Below are 19,025 nucleotides of genomic sequence, written 5' to 3' on the forward strand. Positions count from 1 at the left end.
TCATGCCTGAGGGGTCCCCTTAACCTGCCTGTGAAGTGGGGGATCTGTAGGATGTATAGAACCTGCTGCAGCAAAACTGACATTTCTAAAAAAAAAAATACTTTTTTTTCTCTTAAAGTGTGCAGTTCCCCTTACCCAAACAATACCAGACCCTTTAGGTCTGGTAGGAATGTTAGGAGGGACCATTTTAAAAAAATGTAGGGTTCCCCCTAAAAGTCATACCAGACCCTTAGGGTCTGGTAGGAATATTTAGGAGGGACCCCGTGTAAAAAAAAAAAAGAGAGAAGTGTGTGGGGTTCCCCCTCAAAGTCATACCAGGCCCTTAAGGTCTGGTAGGAATTTTAAGGAGGAAACCCACCCCCAAAAATGGGGGGGGGAGAAACGTGGGGTCCCTCCTTTAATTAAGGGGGCACCCATATTCCGCCCCCCTCCCTTGTGAATGAGTAAGGGGAACTTGTACCCCTACCCATTCACTAAAGGGTTAAATAAAATAGTTTTTTTAAAAGTCCATTTTGATAAAATCCTTTAATTAAAAAAAAACAAAAGACATGTTTTTGACAAGTCTTTTATTTAAAAAAAAAAATGGATCCACCAACGTAGTCCAGGGTCAATCACGGCGTCCAGCATTGTCCACGACGATGACAAAATAAAAAATAAAACAATAAAAAATAAATAGAAATAATAAAAAATAAAAAAACGACGACCGCCGTCTCCCACAGCATAATGGCATTTTGACAGATGTCGGCAAAACATAAACAATTGGGCGGAGCTAGCGGTCACCAAAAGAAAATTCTTTCAGTACAGCTTTGCATGAAGGAATAAATGTCAGTCAAAATACTGCAGCACTGAATACTGAAAAAGCCTGGCCAGGAAGAGGGTGTAAACACTTGGAGGTTTATTCACTATTGAGCTGAAGGATCCAGCTTTGGCTGATCCTTTTGGCTCGCTTCAGCCGCCTGACCCTTCAATTCAGTCGAATCACAGGGATGCTGTACGGGCTATGCACAATAGCCCTTACAGCAGCCGAAGGCAGCCGAGTGGCTCAGCCGAGCCAAACACATATGCTTCGGCTCGGTTGAGCCGTAGTTAAAGCCAAAGCAGGGAGAAAAGTCGGCCGAAGCCGATCGTTCTCCCCACAAAAGACAACAGCTGGGTGGACCCAGCTGAATTGTCACAGCTGGCTCCACCCAGTTGTTGTCCTTCAATGGCAGCCCAGTGTCCTTGAGCAGCCAGCTGTAATGCCATGGCTGGCTTGGCCCATGTGTTTTGATTTGTCCGGGACCTGGGGGGAGACTGCCAGGTGCCGGACAAATGTAAACCGGTGGGGTGGAACTAGCGGTGATGTCACCACCAGCTCCGCCCAATTGTTTATTTTTTCCGGCATCTGTCAGAATGCCATTCTGCGGCGGGAGGTCGCCACGTGTGAACGGGTCATCAGGAGGGGAGGTTTAAATTATTTTTTATTTATTTATTATTTTTATGTTTTTATTCAAGTCGTCATCGTCATGGACAATGCTGGCCGTTGTGATTGACCCTGGATTACGTCGGTGGATCCATTTTTGGGTTTTTCTTTACAAAAAAGGACATGTCATAAGCCTTTGTTGTGTTTTTTTCTTCAATTAAAGTTTTTTTTCTAAAAGTCTGGCCCTGCCAGGCCTGTGCTCGGATCAAGGGTCTGTTTGGGAATTTTTTTCCCCATTTTTGGAGGTAGATTTCCTCCTTGAAATTTATACCAGACTTTAAGGGCCTGTATGACTTTGGGGGGGAACCCCACGCACTTCTTTTTTATTTTTAACTTGGGGTCCCTTCTAAAATTCCTACCAGACCTAAAAAGCCTGGTATGACTTTTGGGGGGGACCCCATGCATTTTTTCCTTTTTTTTTTTAATAGGGGTCCCTGCTAACATTCCTACCAGACCTAAAGGGTCTGGTATTGTTTGGGAGTGGGACCCCATGCTGTTTTTTTCTTTTTTTTTATTCTTTAAAAAAAATGTATTATTTTATAACATTTTTCTTTATTTCTCTTTTTTTACATTTATTTAAATGATTTTTAAACATTTTTTCCTTTTGTTTACATTTTTCTGTATGCTACCTCAGAGGTAGTGAGCAAAATAGCTGAGCCGAATGCCGGTTGGGAGGCATTCGTCTATTCACTCACTATTGTATGGCCCCTATGAGAATAGGGGTGAACAGCAGCGACTGAACTGCTGGAGCTTCAGCTCAGCCGATCCAGATGTTGGATTGGCTGAGTTGTACTCTTCCTGCCCTTCGGCTCAGGGAAGCACGCAGAGCATGTTCGGCTGACCGAAGCCAGCCGATGTACGGCTGAATTCAGCCATGCAGGGCTGAAGAGAATAGCCGAACTGCGTTCGTCTCACTTCACTTCGGCTGTTTTATTCACTTGGCTGATTTCAGCAGCTTTATGAAGCTAGTCTTCAAGTGGTTAACAGGTCTAAAGGGACCAAATAAGGTTTCATTGTTAAAGTTTACATACCCTTTAAGGCAGAGGTTGGTAACTCCGGCCATCCAGCTGTTGTGGAACTACAAGTCCTATGAGGCAGAAGAATGTTGGGATTTGTAGTTAAAGTACAGCTGGAGGGCCAGAATTCCCCACTCCTGGTTTAAGGTGTCTTCTTTAGTAATAGAGTGTTCACTTTTAGTAAAAAATACCTTAGAGTCGTTGCTGATTCTAGGTACTGCAAACTAGAGTCTTTTGTGTCTGGTTTATTTTGATGGTTTTGTTTTTATAATATCCCCCTGCAAAACTTTGTCATGATGAATTTCAGCTAATTTGTGAACAAACGGTATATAACATTGTGTCTTTGTAAAAGACAGCAACCTTGACATTTGTACATTTTTGTTTTGATAGAGCTAGTGCCTATTATTTCTTCTCCATGTAAACACAGTTAAATGTGCGTGCCAAGTTCATATTTTGTGGCAACCTATTCAGCAATTCTAGATGCAACTTTAATATTTAAGCTTAAAGCGCCCTCTGTTGATATATATGTGCTACATCATTTTCATTGTAATTTTGAAGTCTGTAGCTAGTACAGATTAAATTCGTAAAACAAGTTATTCCAATATTGAAATGTGTTTATAAAGACATTACAAATGTATATCTTAAAATGTAATATTTTACTAGGCTTCTTTTATTTCTATTTTAATTTTCATTGCTGTTCTGCTTTACAATAGTTCTTATGGTTTAGTGTTTAGTGGTTTAGGTATTTGACCAAATACCGTGCAGTTTTGAAGCAATGCCCAAAAGAAACAGGTGGCACAAAAATTATGTTTAATTCAAAGATGATTGGAGGATCTACAACTGAGTAATACCCAAATAAGATACATTTCTTTTAATAGTTAAAGTACCTTAATGCATTTTTAAGATTTAACACCTGAGTTTAGTGTCACTTTAATAAACGTTCATAAACCTAGAAAACATAAGACTGATATAACATAAAAGCCCTGTGTAATTTGGCTAGTTAGTTAAGTATGAGACTCAGTGTTTGCTTTGGTCTAATAATAAATCGTTAAAGAAACTTTGACTCTAATGTGACAGGAGACTTGCTAGCATGCGCATAGCAAGACAGCTTTAAACTCCTGCAAATATTTACTAAATGTAAGGGATAATAAAAGGGATAACAATAGGAAACATATTAATACATCACATAGAAAAGTCAAGCAACATCTTTAGGATAGGCGTAATTTTGCAGATCTATTACATACCTGTCATACAAAAATATAACATTATAATATACATTTTAAATACATTTAAACAATCAGTAAAATATGTAATTATATGGGGAATAATGCACTACGTTGTGTAAACTATAAGAATATTATGAATAAATTAACTCTATGGTAACTCATCTATTATTTCCTCACTTTCCGCATCTCCCTCCTTCCCCAACATTGTCTTCCAGAACATCTGTAGCCTCAATTAACAGGTAGGGAAGCTTCTCAAAGAGTTGCAGAGGCTTAGGAAATGCCATGTCAAATGTGCAAAAGGGTCATGATGAGGGGGGTCAAGCGAAGGCTTAAAGCTCTGCATCATTTTCCCACACCCACCCCTGCATCTTGAGCAGCATCCTTCTGAAGGCAGGTGTCTCTTCCACAGTTGCAGCAGTGGAAGAAAACATGTCCCCAAATCCCCCACATGCCCGGGCATTTTTTTGCCAGCTTGGCAAAATGCTGACTCTGCAGTTGTTTCCATTCCAGCTCTGTCTGGCACATTCCCTGTATCTGCTGGTGCAGCAGTTCAGCATGAAGTTTACTGTGAGGCTTTCTGTGAGATCCTTCATCAGGCCAGAAGGATTTATGGCCACTTCAGATTGCCATTCCCGGCAATGGCTCACCTGGCAGAAATGCAGCGCCCACGTAAGCTGTCTATAAACCTACTCATTTGTGACATCCCAAACACTCAACATTGGCCATGCGGCAAAGGCTGCATCAAACTGCAGCGTGTCATCAATGAGTGTCTGGGTGATTGTAGTACAATGACAGGCATCATATATAACCCTATGGTTGCCAACCAGTTGCCAGAGTTGCCTCTTTTTCTATGGGATTGAAAGAGGCTTGGAGAGAGGATATTACCCACTATAGGTGTCTTCCTGGTTACGAACTGTACACCAGGTTCTAGAATTTTCCTCAGTTCTGGATCTCCCTGTAATATGGGTAAATGTCTCTTAAAAATACATTACATTTCATCAAACTGTGAACTAAATCTAGTAGAAAAAAAACAATAAGTTAGTGTTTTCTCTTGTTATTTATAACTATAGGCTTATATCTGTCTCTGTTAGGCCACTACCCTGCTTGTGGACTTGGTGGAGTTTTTAACCTGGCAGAGATTGGGGTTCTCCCACCACCTTCAGTTTTGTCTTGGCATTGGTGGAAACGGTGGTTCAATGGGGATTGTAGATCACGCATTACAATCTGGATAGAAGTTGATAGTAAGATAGTAGTCCATTAGGATTGCTGGTATACCTTTATGTACTCATTCCTGGATATTAGATTTATTGTATTTGAATATATACATATTATAAACGTTGGTGATTTATATTTTGTCTAAGTTTTCAAAGCTGTATAGCAATACAGATTTTTTTAATTGACACTGTGGGGTTAATTGGGAGTTCTGGATACGAGCAATTTAACTCAAACCTGCATGCAGGAGGTGTCAGACAGTATTTAAGTGGACTTTTGAAAGAACAATTGTACCTATATGATTAAGCCGTAATGGTGAAATGCGTTAGTGGCTAATTACATATGGGATTTTTGTGTCACAATGTGTTATCGTGAATATGAATAAATATCTTTGATTTGGTGAAGATTCACAGAGTGTGGTCTGAAAATTGATGTAACAATATCTCTTGTGTTCTTCCTTGAGCACACAAAATTTTAAATGTTTGCTGCAGAGTAAATCCTGCATTGCACCTCAAAGTTTGAAGCATATTCCAGTGCCCCAGCCCAATAAGCACTCAAAAATATTTATGGCTATTGTCTCTCAGATAATGCACTATAATGTTCAACATACCTCATCTTTCTCGCTTATTTAACAGCCTAACCAAGTTGCTTTCATACTGTCCAGCTACTGTACAATATTTGTGGTTATTGTATCTCAAATAATGCACTAGAATTTATATTAGAAGGATAAACCTTCCTTGTCTTTTTCAAGTTGCTGCCTATTCAAGTGCTTGCACATTGTCCTGACACTAGCCAATCTCTACCAAACACATACAGTACATACAGTACCTGAAGTCTATATTTTGAACATTTTTGAGATGTAATAAAAATAAAATAATTGAGGATATGGGGATGAGAGAGGGCTCAAGCAATGTGGGGTTGTGGTTTTGAAGTGTTTTTGTGCACTCTGTTTTGGCATTTTATTAAACTTTTAAGTTAGGACAGCTGTTTATGTTGGTGGTCAGCAATATGCACATGTGACTGTATGAGTGCCAAGCACAGCGGCACTCCATCCAGGAATACAGCAGAATTACATCTGTATGAGATGTCCAAAAAAGCCTTTAATGTGGACTGTTAATGCAACCAGGTATGAGGGTGGCAGAGCTACAGTGACCCAGCAAGTGATGCAGCAAAATTCTTCCAACTAAGGTGTTTGACTGCTTCTTCCCACACAACCAGACAACTGAAGGACTGACATACTCCATGTGTGTGTACCCAACAGTTTATGGACTGTTGCACTGCGTGGAGGTGCTGGTAAAACTTTAGCCTGTTATTTGGTGAGCCTGCGTTGTAATCATGCAGTGTTCATTAGTTTCTGCTGGCCTGCTGGACCAAAAAGTTTTGGCTTTAGATATATTTGATTGTATCTTGAAGAGGTATACAGTATGTCACCAATAAACATCCTCACTGTAACATATGGAATCTGGTTATCATATCTATAAAGTGAGTGTAAATCATAAATCTGCATGGGAGACAGTTCTGGACAAACCAAGTTGGGTGAATTCCCAAGTAAAACTTAGCTCCTTTGTTTTATATCAGCACTTCATTCTCTACCCACTTTTAAATATTTACTTTGACTAACTCTTATTTTGTAAAGCTTAAATCTCAACTCTATTTTCAGTTTAAATCAACTAAGTACATCCCAAATGCATCAAAACAAGGTGTGCAAACTCCCCAGCTTGTTTCCTTTACAAAGCAGTCACATCCTGAGCAGAAAACAAGTAAAGACCTGCCTCTACCTACACACAAATACACAGTGTAGAATAAGTCATAGCACTACAATTATGGTGAAAAAGACAGCTGCAAGTAGCATGCAGTCAATGCCACCTTTGTATTAAATGTCTTAAAAAGACACTGTCACTTTGCCCATTCAGGGACCAACCACAACCAACTCATATTTACTTTGCCAGGGCTCCCCAAGGCACTAATTTTGCTGCCTCAGCGAATGCTAATATCTAATGTTTCCAGGTATGAGGAAGCATCTGACCTCCTCCCATGTGGCAGTGCTTGGGACTAACAACCAATCTCTAGGCCCAAGTGTCCAACACCAGCTGATACTAGGGGTTCTGATTCAGGCTGTGACTAAGAAAGAAGGGAAGAGGGATCTCTGGCACAGTAACACAGAACGGGTCCGATGATACTTTCTCTTCAGGTTCTGATGTTCTCCTGACACTTTGTATGTGTTTTCAATTAATACCTTTTTAAGAATAACCATGTTATGAAAGGTTTGTTAGTGGTGCATAGTGACTTTGTGTTCATAGTGAGCACTTTTTTTTATTTATATTAGATCATAAGCATGCAAGATAATTGAGATATCCATATGCATAAGAAGACAGTCACCTGGTGGCTAAAAATGGGCAACAATCTAATGTCTACCTGACATATGCACGATTGCCAAACAAACACACTTAGAAAGAGCACTGCTCACCATCACTACTTTCCTCCTGCCTTCTCCACTTTAACAAATATTACCCCTAACTGGGATTCCTTGTGTGACATTACCTAATAAGAAAATGTTACTTTCTTATATGGCTGCTGAAATTACTGAGATTTTTTTTCCAAATCCCTTTTGGCCTTACAAGCAGGATTGCCATTTAATGACCATTGGATTAGAGGTCCATTGGATTACTCTACCAGTTCAGAGAATAAACTGCGTTCACTAGCAAGATGAATCTCTGCTTCCCCAAGAACCCCAGGTCAGAGAAAACTGACCAGATTTGTTGTTCTATCTTTGACAATTAAGTTACTATTTTTTGTTCTGACACTGAAACATCAATCAGAAACATGTAAATAGATATTGTATATAGGGGCTTTTCCGGTACTACAATGATATAGCAATAATCAAAATATCTTTTTATAAAAGTACAAATTTGATTTCTACATATATACTATAACTAGTCAACAAATCACCAGTGAATACTGCGGTGATGTTAAAATACATACAGTAGGTACATCAAACAATACCTGGTGACTCATCTAATAATACAGTAGAAAGGCATCATGGCACACTCACAAACCAGCATGTAAAACAACTTGTCTCACCACTAAGGACAATGACAGAGGTTTGGATACACGTCTTCTGCAAAGGATGTGTAAGCCGCACTGCCGCGCCAAGGCACCTCTTATAGTGCGTTTGTCGTTTGTTTTGCCTCATCTAATAATACAACTCAGGTAGTACCACAAATGACAAAAAACAACATAATGTATATACATGTGTACACATGCATACATATGTATACAGTATGTCAATTTACTGTATATGTATTTATATATACAATATCTATTATTGGTCACATTTCCATGTGGTGCATAGACATTTTGGCCTGGTGCAAATTTTCAGTGACTAGATACATGTAATGTAATAAGTGGGGGTTTTAGTGGTGTTTTTAATTTCTCATTTGAAATAATATCTACTAATTTACCTGTTTCTAGGTTTTGTAAATAGGGATTAGCATAAAAGATTATGATCCTCAGCTTTCCCTTCTATTGTTTCTTTTCTTCAATTGCTGTCACATTTGCTGACTTTGGCAAGCAGTTAATTAGGTCATTGAGATCTCCAATCCTGCCTTACTGTATGCTGGGGGATCTTAAGTGTATAGTAATCAGTGCAGAAATTAATAAAAAGTGGAGGGCACTAGGAGAATATAGGTAAATAAAAATACAATAAATGTCAAGAAGGTTAAAGTATAAAGTTTAAAGGAAACCTATACTAAGGGGTCTATTCACTAAGCTGCCATAGGCAGCCGAGTGAATGACCGACCTGAAGCGAAGTGAGCCGAACATTGTTCCGCTATTCACTTCAGGCTGGTACGGCTGATTTCATCGGGTGGCTTAACAGTTAAAAAAGTAGAAAAATAAAAATAGAGGGCAAGATCACGGCAGGCTCCGCCCAGCTGTCAGAAGCAGGCTGTTTTCTATTGGCCGGCGGTTCTGTTGCCGTCAAAAAAAAAGAAAAGAAAAAGCCTAACTCTCCCGGGCACTCCGGGAGTCTCCCGGCCGCCAAGGAGAGAAACACTGCTTTTTCTATTTTTTTCTTATTCTGACACAGAGCCGTGTCAGAATAGAAAAAAAAATGTTGGCCATAGGAATGCATTGCTAGATTCCTATTGGCTATTTCAATTTGCAATAGCCAATAGCAAACTAGCATTGTACCCACCCTCTGCTGCTGTCAATCAGTAGTGGACCTGATGGAGAACTGGTAACCAGGGACGCTGATCTCTCTGCAAGTGGCCGGAGCCAGCCGTAAGATCACGGCTGGCTCCGCCCAGCTGTCAGAAGCAGGCTTCGGCTTTCAGCGTGGCTCAGCCGAGCCGAGGCATATGCGTTCGGCTGGACTGAGCCACTCGGCCAAGTTCGGGAGCTGTACGGGCTATGGTGAATAGCCTGTACAGCAGCCCTTCGGTTCTACTGAAAGGAAAGGATCGGCCGAAGCTGCTTTGTGAATAGACCCCTAAGAGTAATATGGAGGCTGCCATTGCTGACCCTTCCTTTTGAAAATCCTAGTTGCCTGACTGCTATGCTAATCCCTGCTTTCAATGTTTCTGAACCACTTACCAGGTATACGTATGCATATCAGAAGTTCTGACATCACTTTTTGGCTTCATAATTGGTATTGGTCAGTGACTCACTAAATATTGATGTCAGAGATCAACAGGCAACTGGCATATTCAGAAGGTGTTCAGCAATGACAGCCTCCATAGTTACATAGTTACATAGTATTTGAGGTTGAATAAAGACATTAGTCCATCAAGTCCAACCTATTAGGATCTCATTCTAGGAGTACCCGTACCCCTGTATATTACGGTCCCTTAAGAAATCGTCCAAAAGTTTCTTGAACAATTCCACATTATTTGCTGAAATCACCGCCACCGCCATATTTCACTCAGTACAGGTTTTCTAAAGGATGCTATGAAATCTTTTTGCCTCAGACCAGATTTTTAAAATATTCATGTTATGTTAAGTTTATAACACCTCATATTTAGTTTTCAGTACCCAGTATTTTTATTGATGAGCCGTAGATTATTATGTTTAGGCTGGCGTGTGTAAATGACAGATTGCTAAAATATTCAGATGGAAAACTACTTAATAGCACATTAGCATTGGTAAATAGATATTTATTTATTAACATTTACAGATTTATTCATCGAAGCTTTAAAAAACAGGCTGGAACGGTTCCATGTTGATTCACACTCCAATCTAATATTGAGTTTTGCAGTATCTGAAGTATTAATCAAAGTGCTGCCAGGACAAACATAGCGCTGATATGTGTCCAAGATTCAAAAAAAGCACAAATTCATCTATTTTTAACCAGAACTTGGAAATGCATCTGTAGTTCTGCACATATCTCATGCTTGTGTGTTTTATTGTGATAAATCTTCCACGGTGCCCCTAAACTGAATTTCCCCGGAAGCACCGCCCATAGCATTTTAAAAGGGATGAATTTGTCTTCCAACTGTAGAACTTTACTTTCTTGGCTGAATATTCTGCTCCATCTATTAGAACGAAATGTTCTTATAAAAGGCTACAAATTCAAAATTCTGTCTTCATTCATTATTCAGGGTTCATAACAAACTCTTTCAGCTCTAAAAGAAACCTGCAATGAGACCAAGGTGGGGATTGTCAGTGCTGAACTCTCCTTCTGAAAATGCTAGTTGCTTGGCTTTGATGCTGATGATGATTTCATTACTGCCTGAGACACTCTCGTGGAACAAATAAACAAATTACTTTTCTCTGATTTTCCTGGTCTGCATACTTGTTCCAATTTGGTGACTTGGAAATCATTAAGGCTAGTAGGTGCAACTATCAACCTGTGTGCAAAGGTCTTTAAAGCTCTGCTCCAGCCAGTCCTCCACCACAAACAATACCCCCACCCCCCATAAAGCTAATCACTGCAGCAATTTAAAAAAAAAAGGAAAATCCCTTTTTAAAAAGACAAAAACCACTGCGCTAGGAAAACTAAATGTGACATTTCGACCAGCAGCAACACTATATGGTTATATTGACCAGTGTTGTGATACGTGGGGATGTGTTCCCTTTTTCACTCCAGGTCCCAATTTTTCTATAATTGCAGAGGGAGAGGGTCCTTCCTTGGGAGCCCACTGTCCATTGGCAAGGTCCTTTTAGGCTTCAAAAGACTGCAATTGCCTAATATTCTTACAGCGAGGGTAAAATCTGAGATAGGAATAGACTGCAGTGTAGTATCACCGGAATCTACTTCTAGAAAAGGAACTGTAGTGGATCACCAGATTCAACTAAGCCATAAAACAACAATGCTTTAAAACTGGAGTGGGATTGGGGTGGGGGGTATGGTGGGATTGGAAGTACTTTAGATTTTGCCAAGAGATGGGCTTTAAATTAAAGAATTTCTGTGTTATGTTGTATTATTGGTTAAAAAAAACTACTTTTTTATTTTCTTCCTTTAGCAAGTGTGGACGTCTGTGCATGTGCAATCCAATCATGGTGGCCTGTAAAGGAGTGTGGACACAGTCGTTTTGGAAGGCAGTCATTGGCGAATTTCTGGCCATGTTCATATTTGTTCTGCTAAGCCTTGGTTCAACCATTAACTGGAGTACAAAGGAAAATCCTCAGCCTGCAGATCTGGTTCTCATTTCACTTTGCTTTGGTCTAAGCATTGCAACCCTAGTGCAGTGTTTCGGACACATAAGTGGAGGCCACATTAACCCTGCAGTTACTATTGCAATGGTTTGTATGAGGAAGATCAGCATTTCAAAGTCAGCCTTTTACATTGTAGCACAGTGTTTGGGTGCCATCGCAGGAGCTGGAATCCTCTATGTAGTCACTCCATCTGAAGTTGCTGGAGGTTTAGGAGTTACTGAGGTAATCATCAAATCTTCCCTATTATTTAATTGAACAGATAAGCCTACATTTTCTGTTTAATATTATGTGATCTATTTCTACATAGCAAGTATTTTTTTTTCAAAGCACTTATTTAACTGTATCATGCCCCCTGCCCCCTAAAGAAAAAAAAGAAATATGAATGTTACATTTTATGCTGAGTTTCATTCAAATATATGCCAAATATCTCCCTCTTGCTTTAGTAATTGTTTATTTAATATATTCATAGGTGAATGCAAAGCTTTCTCCTGGTCACGGTCTTCTGGTTGAATTGATCATTACTTTCCAGTTGCTTTTTACTATTTGTGCAAGTTGTGATTCAAAGCGCAATGATACCACTGGATCAGTAGCACTAGCAATTGGATTTTCTGTGGCAATAGGTCATCTTTTTGCTGTAAGTATAACAAACACTGTAGATGCATTATGAAAGCTTGTTCTTATTTAATGTATTGATACTGTTGCAGGTTAAACATTATACAGACTATATTACAGAGCCAATTTACACCTACACAATGAGGTAACAGGCCTGTTACCAATGTGCCATGCCCATTTTATTGCAGTGCACCACAACACAGACTAATAAACTACCATATGTTGTGATTCGCTGTGTTGGCAAACAAATGATGCCTGTTTCATTTTTGGTCCATTGTGATGCGTTGGCAGGCTATTCAGATAAATTGACTGCCAACATAGTTCACCATGCTTATACAATTTCTACTAATTCGACCCCGCACGGACCTGATTATACCACTCATTATTGTCACATATGTACCTAGTGAAGATCATTTTCTTTAATATCAGGGGACTTAATGTTAAAGGCCCTGTGTGCTTAGAGAACTATGAAGGCATTAGGCTACGATGGCTTTGGCTTTTCCTACATTTTCAATCTGATTCTCATCCGAAACGCTCAAACTATTGATACCCAACCTCCTACCACAGTAGTAAACTACAGAACAAATCATAAAGGGGCGAGTATACCATTCTCCAGATGCCTCAACTGAAGGCTGCAGGCACAAATAGTGGAGGACAGTGGGCGCTATCTATTTCTCCAGATATGCGCAATAATAGACAGGCAATGCTGGCCAGTGTATACCTTCTAGCTAATATCAACTCAGATTCCTGCAGTCCGCCCTTGATACACTCAAGAGGTTCATAGAGGATCTTTTGACATTGGGAGGGGACTTTAATCATGCCCTTGACCCTTTGGATGTTTCCAGGGAAGCTACTCACAGATCATGTCCCTTTTTTCGTAGACTTAAACAGGTTCTCTACAGGAATAGGGTGGTAGATGTTTGGAGAATAACCTATTCTGCTAAAGAGATTTCACCTTGTATTCATCAATACATCAGTGGTTCTCCTGTATCGATAATTTTTTTTATCCATCAGTCGGCGCCGGATTAAATCTCAAAGACCATAGATACACGCACCGTCTCTAATCATGCCCCGATTAATATTTTGCTCTGGTTGGGGGAAACCTACTCAGAAGACTTGAATTAATCTCTTATTCAAAAAGGGCCTTTAAGAGAAGAGATTAGACAGTATAACCTGCACAATGTGTCCGCTGGTAGTGTGGGGAACACACAATTGCACTGTGAGGGGAAGTTTCATCTCCAAGGGTGCTGCCATAAAAAAGGAGCAGCTTCAGCGACTCTAAACTCCTTGACCATATTCATATCAATAGTTCTATTCAGGCCATAGCTATAAAAAGTGGATCTAGACTTAAATTATAAATTGCTATTTTACCCCCATGTGTACAACACTCCCGCCCCACCCCCACGGGGGCTCCACCTATCCACATAGAACCTTGGCCCACATCAAAGATTACCTACTTGCCTTGGGTATTCCATTTATTTCATTGATTCTTACATTGGCAGTTTAACTCTTGGAGGCATCAATTATGGAATAGGAGTACCTTGTGGCAGTCACATTTTAAAAACTTGGGAAGGCTCCTGGTCCAGATGGCTATTCCAGTGGTTACTAGAAGTCCTTTGTGTGAGTTCTTGCCCCTCATTTTACATCAGTTTCGGATCAATGCTTAGCAATGAAATTGGCCTGTAATTTACACATTACATGGCATCTTTCCCCTCTTCCGTTATAAATAAAATGTGGGCCAGTATAGTGTCTCAGGTGGGAAACATTTAACATTTATGTGCATATTGTCTGATAAATGTCTCCCACCTGAGACACTACGGGCCCACATTTTGGTTATTACGAAAGAGGGCAAAGACGCCATGCAATGTGTAAATTATAGGCCAATTTCATTGCTAAACATTGATCTGAAACTGTTTATGAAGCTGATTGATTACTTCCCACTATTGCAGCCCTTATCCATCCAGAGCAGGTAGGCTTCCTCCCAAATATAGAAGCTAAAGACAACACAACTTGAGTCATAAATGCGCTTCATTTGGCATACCCAAAAAATCATGTTTCCTCTCTTTACAGGCACTGAGAAGGCTTTTGACATGGTATGGGACCTCATATGTGGAAATATATAGAGGCCTTATATTCTAAACTCACTGTGGCAGTTAGGACCAATAAGGCAGTCTCTGATTATTTCCCTTTCAGCCCCTCTGGCACCACTCCTCTTTGCCCAATTTATTGGGGAACTTGACAGATTTGGCTGTTTGTCTAGCTTTAAAATCAATTTTCAGATGTTGGAGGCCCTTAACATTAACCTCCCCAAACCCAGATTAGATGCCCTTAGACTGAATATCAGCTTCAAATGGACTATGGGATATATCACATATCTGGGCATGAAAATCACACCAAATTGCTCCACACCATTAAATCTTATCTTGTCAGATGGTCTAAAGACCATTATATGCAGTTTGTCAGAAATGCCATTCTTAAGATGAATATTCTCCTCTGCCTGCTCTATTCACAATAATAGTTTAAAATGCAGACGGAGTTGTGCACTCTTGACTCATTTTGTCTGTTCTCTAAGACAAGGGACGCTTTTTTTATGTTATGCTTTGCTAATGCTAACAGGTCTACTTTTACCATTTTTATGGTTACTGTGCAAAAATTGTTTTGACTACAATGTTTGTTGTGTCAACTTTCCTTTGCTATGATTTTGCAACTAAATAAATAATTTACAAATAAAAAAAATGGGTGCCCTAATGCAATGTACATTAACATAGAACATTATGTGCCTTAGCACACTGCAACAGATCAAATAGATGTGAAACTGCCCTTAGGTAGTGAATTTAGTAAAATTATAGAGTAATGTCCTTCCTTGTGCATCTTGAAAGAAGAACTCCGGGAAAAATGTTATTAACCCTTGCAGTGGGGCTAAACCACTGTTCGTTTTGGTTTAGGTTAAAGAAAATTATACTCATCTGAACCGTTGAGCCAGCTTTTTCTTAGACCGGTCCTTCCAGCCTCACTAACCCTCCTCTGCAGTGGTATAAGATCCCCTAAATCATCACATCTATACACAGTGTATAGACATGAGGACGCTGGGGAAGATTCCAATGCTGCAGCGGAGGATTAGACAGGCTGAAGGAGCACTGTAACAGCTGGTCGGCTCGGAGCTTTGGGTGAGAATAACTTTATTTTTTGAACCTAGGCAGAAATGAGCACTTAACTCTTGTAGTGCAGGGAAAGCCCCACTGCAAGGGTTAAGAAAAAGTTTTTCTTGGAGTTCTTCTTTAAAGTTACCTGCTACCTTTCACACCATCTCACATTTTTGATGAAGATATGCCCAGCGCAGCAATACAGTTTTCAAACTGGATCTTCTATATATTCAGTAATATGTTATTCTATGAGATTATTGTATCATTTTCTATATTCAAAATATGCAGACTGCTCTGGTTCCCTGTTCTGTTTTCATATTTTATGGGATTATCATTTTTTAAGCATGAACACTGTCCAACAATGTCAGATAAACCAACCTGTCTCCTTGGGGAATGCTACAAATATTTTTAAAAAGTAATGCAGTCTCAGTGATATCCCTTTTAATACACTAAAACCCATACATGCATTTTCCTATCTACTCTTTCTTCTGTCTCTCTCTCTGAAACTTTTTTATTTATGAAGCACCTGGATGCCAGTTACACCTCATTCCAGACTCACTCCTATGCAAAATTACAGAGGACAAGAGATATGCACTATAATTGCAAACCATGACCTCACCCTCTCTCTGCTGTAGGAGAGGAAAGAGTGCATATCCCAATTGAGGAATAACTGAGTCTCTAGGGGCAGACTAGAGCAGAGTTTGTTTCAATCAATATGCCCTAATGAGCTGTTTACAAGTGAAATTGTTTATACTTGGCAGTGGTTTCTATGAGCATTGGCAAAGGAAAGGGTTGCTTCAAAAATAATAGATACCATACCCGTCATTCTACTACCGCTGAGTTAAATGGATACAAAATGATGAGGATGATCATGAGGATATTAATAATAATAATGAAGGTTTAATTCTATGAATTGTTGAAGATGTAATATCAGTGCTCCTGATGATTAGGTAGGAATTTGCTTACATCGGACTAGAACCGTCTCAAGCTTAAGGTTATCAATGTGAAGCAAAGTTCATACATTTACTTTATTTAGCTACATCATTTACTGTATGTTCATTCCTTCAACAGATCAACTACACAGGAGCCAGCATGAATCCAGCTAGATCATTTGGTCCGGCTGTTGTTATGAACAAATGGGAACACCACTGGGTAAGACAAATTATATATGTTTTATAGTAAATTTGTTAAAATTCTGATAAAAAAATATAGAGGTATCCATTATATATTTCTATTTAAAAAATCCTTATTTGGGTTTTTGGGGGGTTTTATACTGCAATATGTTATCTCTGGGCCAAAATAGACCCCCTCACCCATTCAGAACTTTTTTACCTATCTTCTAAATTGGGATTGGGATTTAGTTTGTCATCCATGTCCCTCCTGGACAGCCAATAGGAAGTGTCCAAGTCACACAAACAGTGATGTTAACATCCAAAGCAGGACCCCACCTTCTATAAATAGAAGAAGAGAGAAGATTCGGAAATCCAGCCCTGTCTGTGTGACTGTGTGTATTTAAGTTGTATGAGTAGGTATGAGGACCCAAAAATGTTTCCAAAAATTAATAGTAATAAAAATCAAGTGAAACTTTCTTTCTTTATTTAAAGAAGAACTCCAGGAAAATGTTATTAACCCTTGCAGTGGGGCTAAACCACTGCTTGTTTTTGTTTAGGTTAAAAAAAGTTATACTTACCTGAGCTGGCTTTTTCTTAGACCGGTCATTCCAGCCTCAATTCCCCTCCACTGCAGTGGTCTAAGGTCTGGTAAATCATCACATTTTATAACTTTTTATAGCCGTGAGGACACTGAGGAAGATTCAAATGTTGCAGCAGAGGAGGAGACAGGTTGTGCTGTGACAGCTAGACGACTCAGTATAATTTTGCTATTTTTGAACCTAGACAAAAATGAGCACTTAACCTTTACAGTGCGGGGGTAATCCCCAATGCAGGGGCTAACACAAATTTTTCCTGTAATTCTTTCATTTATTTTGTATGGAAGAGCTCTGGGACCATGCTAAAAAAAATGAAACAAAATTCTGAGTTTGAAAGTCATAATTCTGAGATTGAAAGCCAGGATTCTATGTTTAAATGTCAGAATTCTGTGTTTAAAATTCTGATTCTGAAACTCTGAATTCTGACTTTTAAAGGAGAACTATGAGGTGAGTGCTTTTCACTCACCTCATAGTTCTAGCCGACCTGTGACAATGAGATCGTTTCAGCTGTGGCGTCTCAGTATACCACGAGCTGCAGCTCAGGGTATACTGAGTTTAGGGTGATGGGGGGACGCTAGTTTGTGTCCTCCCGTTACCCTAAGGAGAACTATGGGGAAAAGCCTTAACCCCATACTTCTCCTTTAATCTAAAAATTCTAATTTTGAAACTCCGAATTATGACTTTAAAAGAGTTTCAAACTCAGAATTTTAAAGTCAGAAATCTAAGTTTGAAAGTCAGAATTCTGAGATTAAAAGTAAAAATTCAGAGTTTGAGAGTCAGAATTCTGAGTTTCAAACTCAAAATTTTAAACACAGAATTCTGACTTTAAAAGTTAGACATTTGTTTCATTTTTTTTAGCATGGTCCCAGACCTCTTCTGTAATTTTGAGACCAGCTTAAATGGTAACATAATTTTTATTTATATTTTAGGTCTACTGGATTGGGCCGATTGTTGGTGCTGTTCTTGCAGGATGCCTTTATGAATATGTTTTCTGTCCCGATGCTGAAATAAAGAATCGTTTAAAAGAAGTCCTAAGTAAAGCGTCACAACAAAGCAAAGGCCATTACAGTGAAGTAGAAGAGAGTAAAAGTCAGATTGAATCAGATGATCTGTTACTGAAACCAGGCATTGTTCATATCTTCGATGAGAAAAAAGGAAAAGATCCGTCTGGTGAAGTATTATCTTCTGTATGACTAGAACCGGTTTCTATGACAAAAGAAACACCATCCATATCACCGTCACCATTTCTTCCAATCAAAGAAACTGATATATTATCATAGCAGCTATTTTGCAAAAAAGTCACAAAAACTTAATTAGATCTATTACCAATTATAATTTAAACATACACAACATTGTAAATACACTATAAAAATATTTACACACAAGACCTTCGAAAAAATCCCTTTGGCAGATCTAAGGTAAATACGAATGATCCTTAATTTAACAAGAAGTCAATACTGAGCCTAAAATCTGCCCGTTTAGCATCTAGATTGACAGTGCACATTAGTTTAAAACACCCACTGGCAAATTCAAACAAATGTTTTTTCCTTTGGCGCATAATTGGCTGTTGTGTTGTCAGCACTGATTAAGACATGCCCCCATTTAATCTATCCAGAAGCATTGTAGCAGCAGATGAGCAAATTCAAAATTAAGCCTTACAAATATGATACGTTTATTAAAAGTATTGTTTTTTTCCTTCTGTAAAATAAAATACATATTTTTTTAAATATTTGTTTGCAGGTAGAGAATTAAAAAAAACTAATTTAATAGTAAAGATACAGAGGAAAAAAAGCAAATGGCTTCAGGGTGAGATGTAAATCTTTAAGCACCTTTCTGTCTTTTTCTGACCATATATCTTTCTTTTTGTTGTATCTGTCGAATGGCTGTATCAATTCATCAAGACTATTCAAAAGAGTCCAGATCACACTCTAAAAATAGAAGCTCATTAAGCTTATCTAAAAACAGCAGCTAGACCAATACATGAGATGGGAG

At 39.0% G+C, this 19,025-nt stretch overlaps 1 protein-coding gene across 1 annotated transcript in view; it reads left to right on the plus strand.

Moving 5' to 3' along the window:
• The window catches only part of AQP4 (aquaporin 4), a 25,176-nt gene extending 6,859 nt beyond the window's left edge, over positions 1 to 18,317 (plus strand). Inside the window, exons 2-5 of the mRNA XM_018554664.1 lie at positions 11,378 to 11,792; positions 12,040 to 12,204; positions 16,397 to 16,477; positions 17,963 to 18,317. Of these exons, the coding sequence (XP_018410166.1) occupies positions 11,397 to 11,792; positions 12,040 to 12,204; positions 16,397 to 16,477; positions 17,963 to 18,226 (906 nt within the window). The 5' untranslated portion in view covers positions 11,378 to 11,396 and the 3' untranslated portion in view covers positions 18,227 to 18,317. The remainder of the gene's footprint in view (positions 1 to 11,377; positions 11,793 to 12,039; positions 12,205 to 16,396; positions 16,478 to 17,962) is intronic.
• The last annotated feature ends 708 nt before the right edge of the window (positions 18,318 to 19,025 follow it).

Source organism: Nanorana parkeri, unplaced genomic scaffold (genome assembly GCF_000935625.1).
Source record: "Nanorana parkeri isolate BGI_ZX_2015 unplaced genomic scaffold, ASM93562v1 scaffold168, whole genome shotgun sequence".
NCBI lineage: Eukaryota > Metazoa > Chordata > Amphibia > Anura > Dicroglossidae > Nanorana > Nanorana parkeri.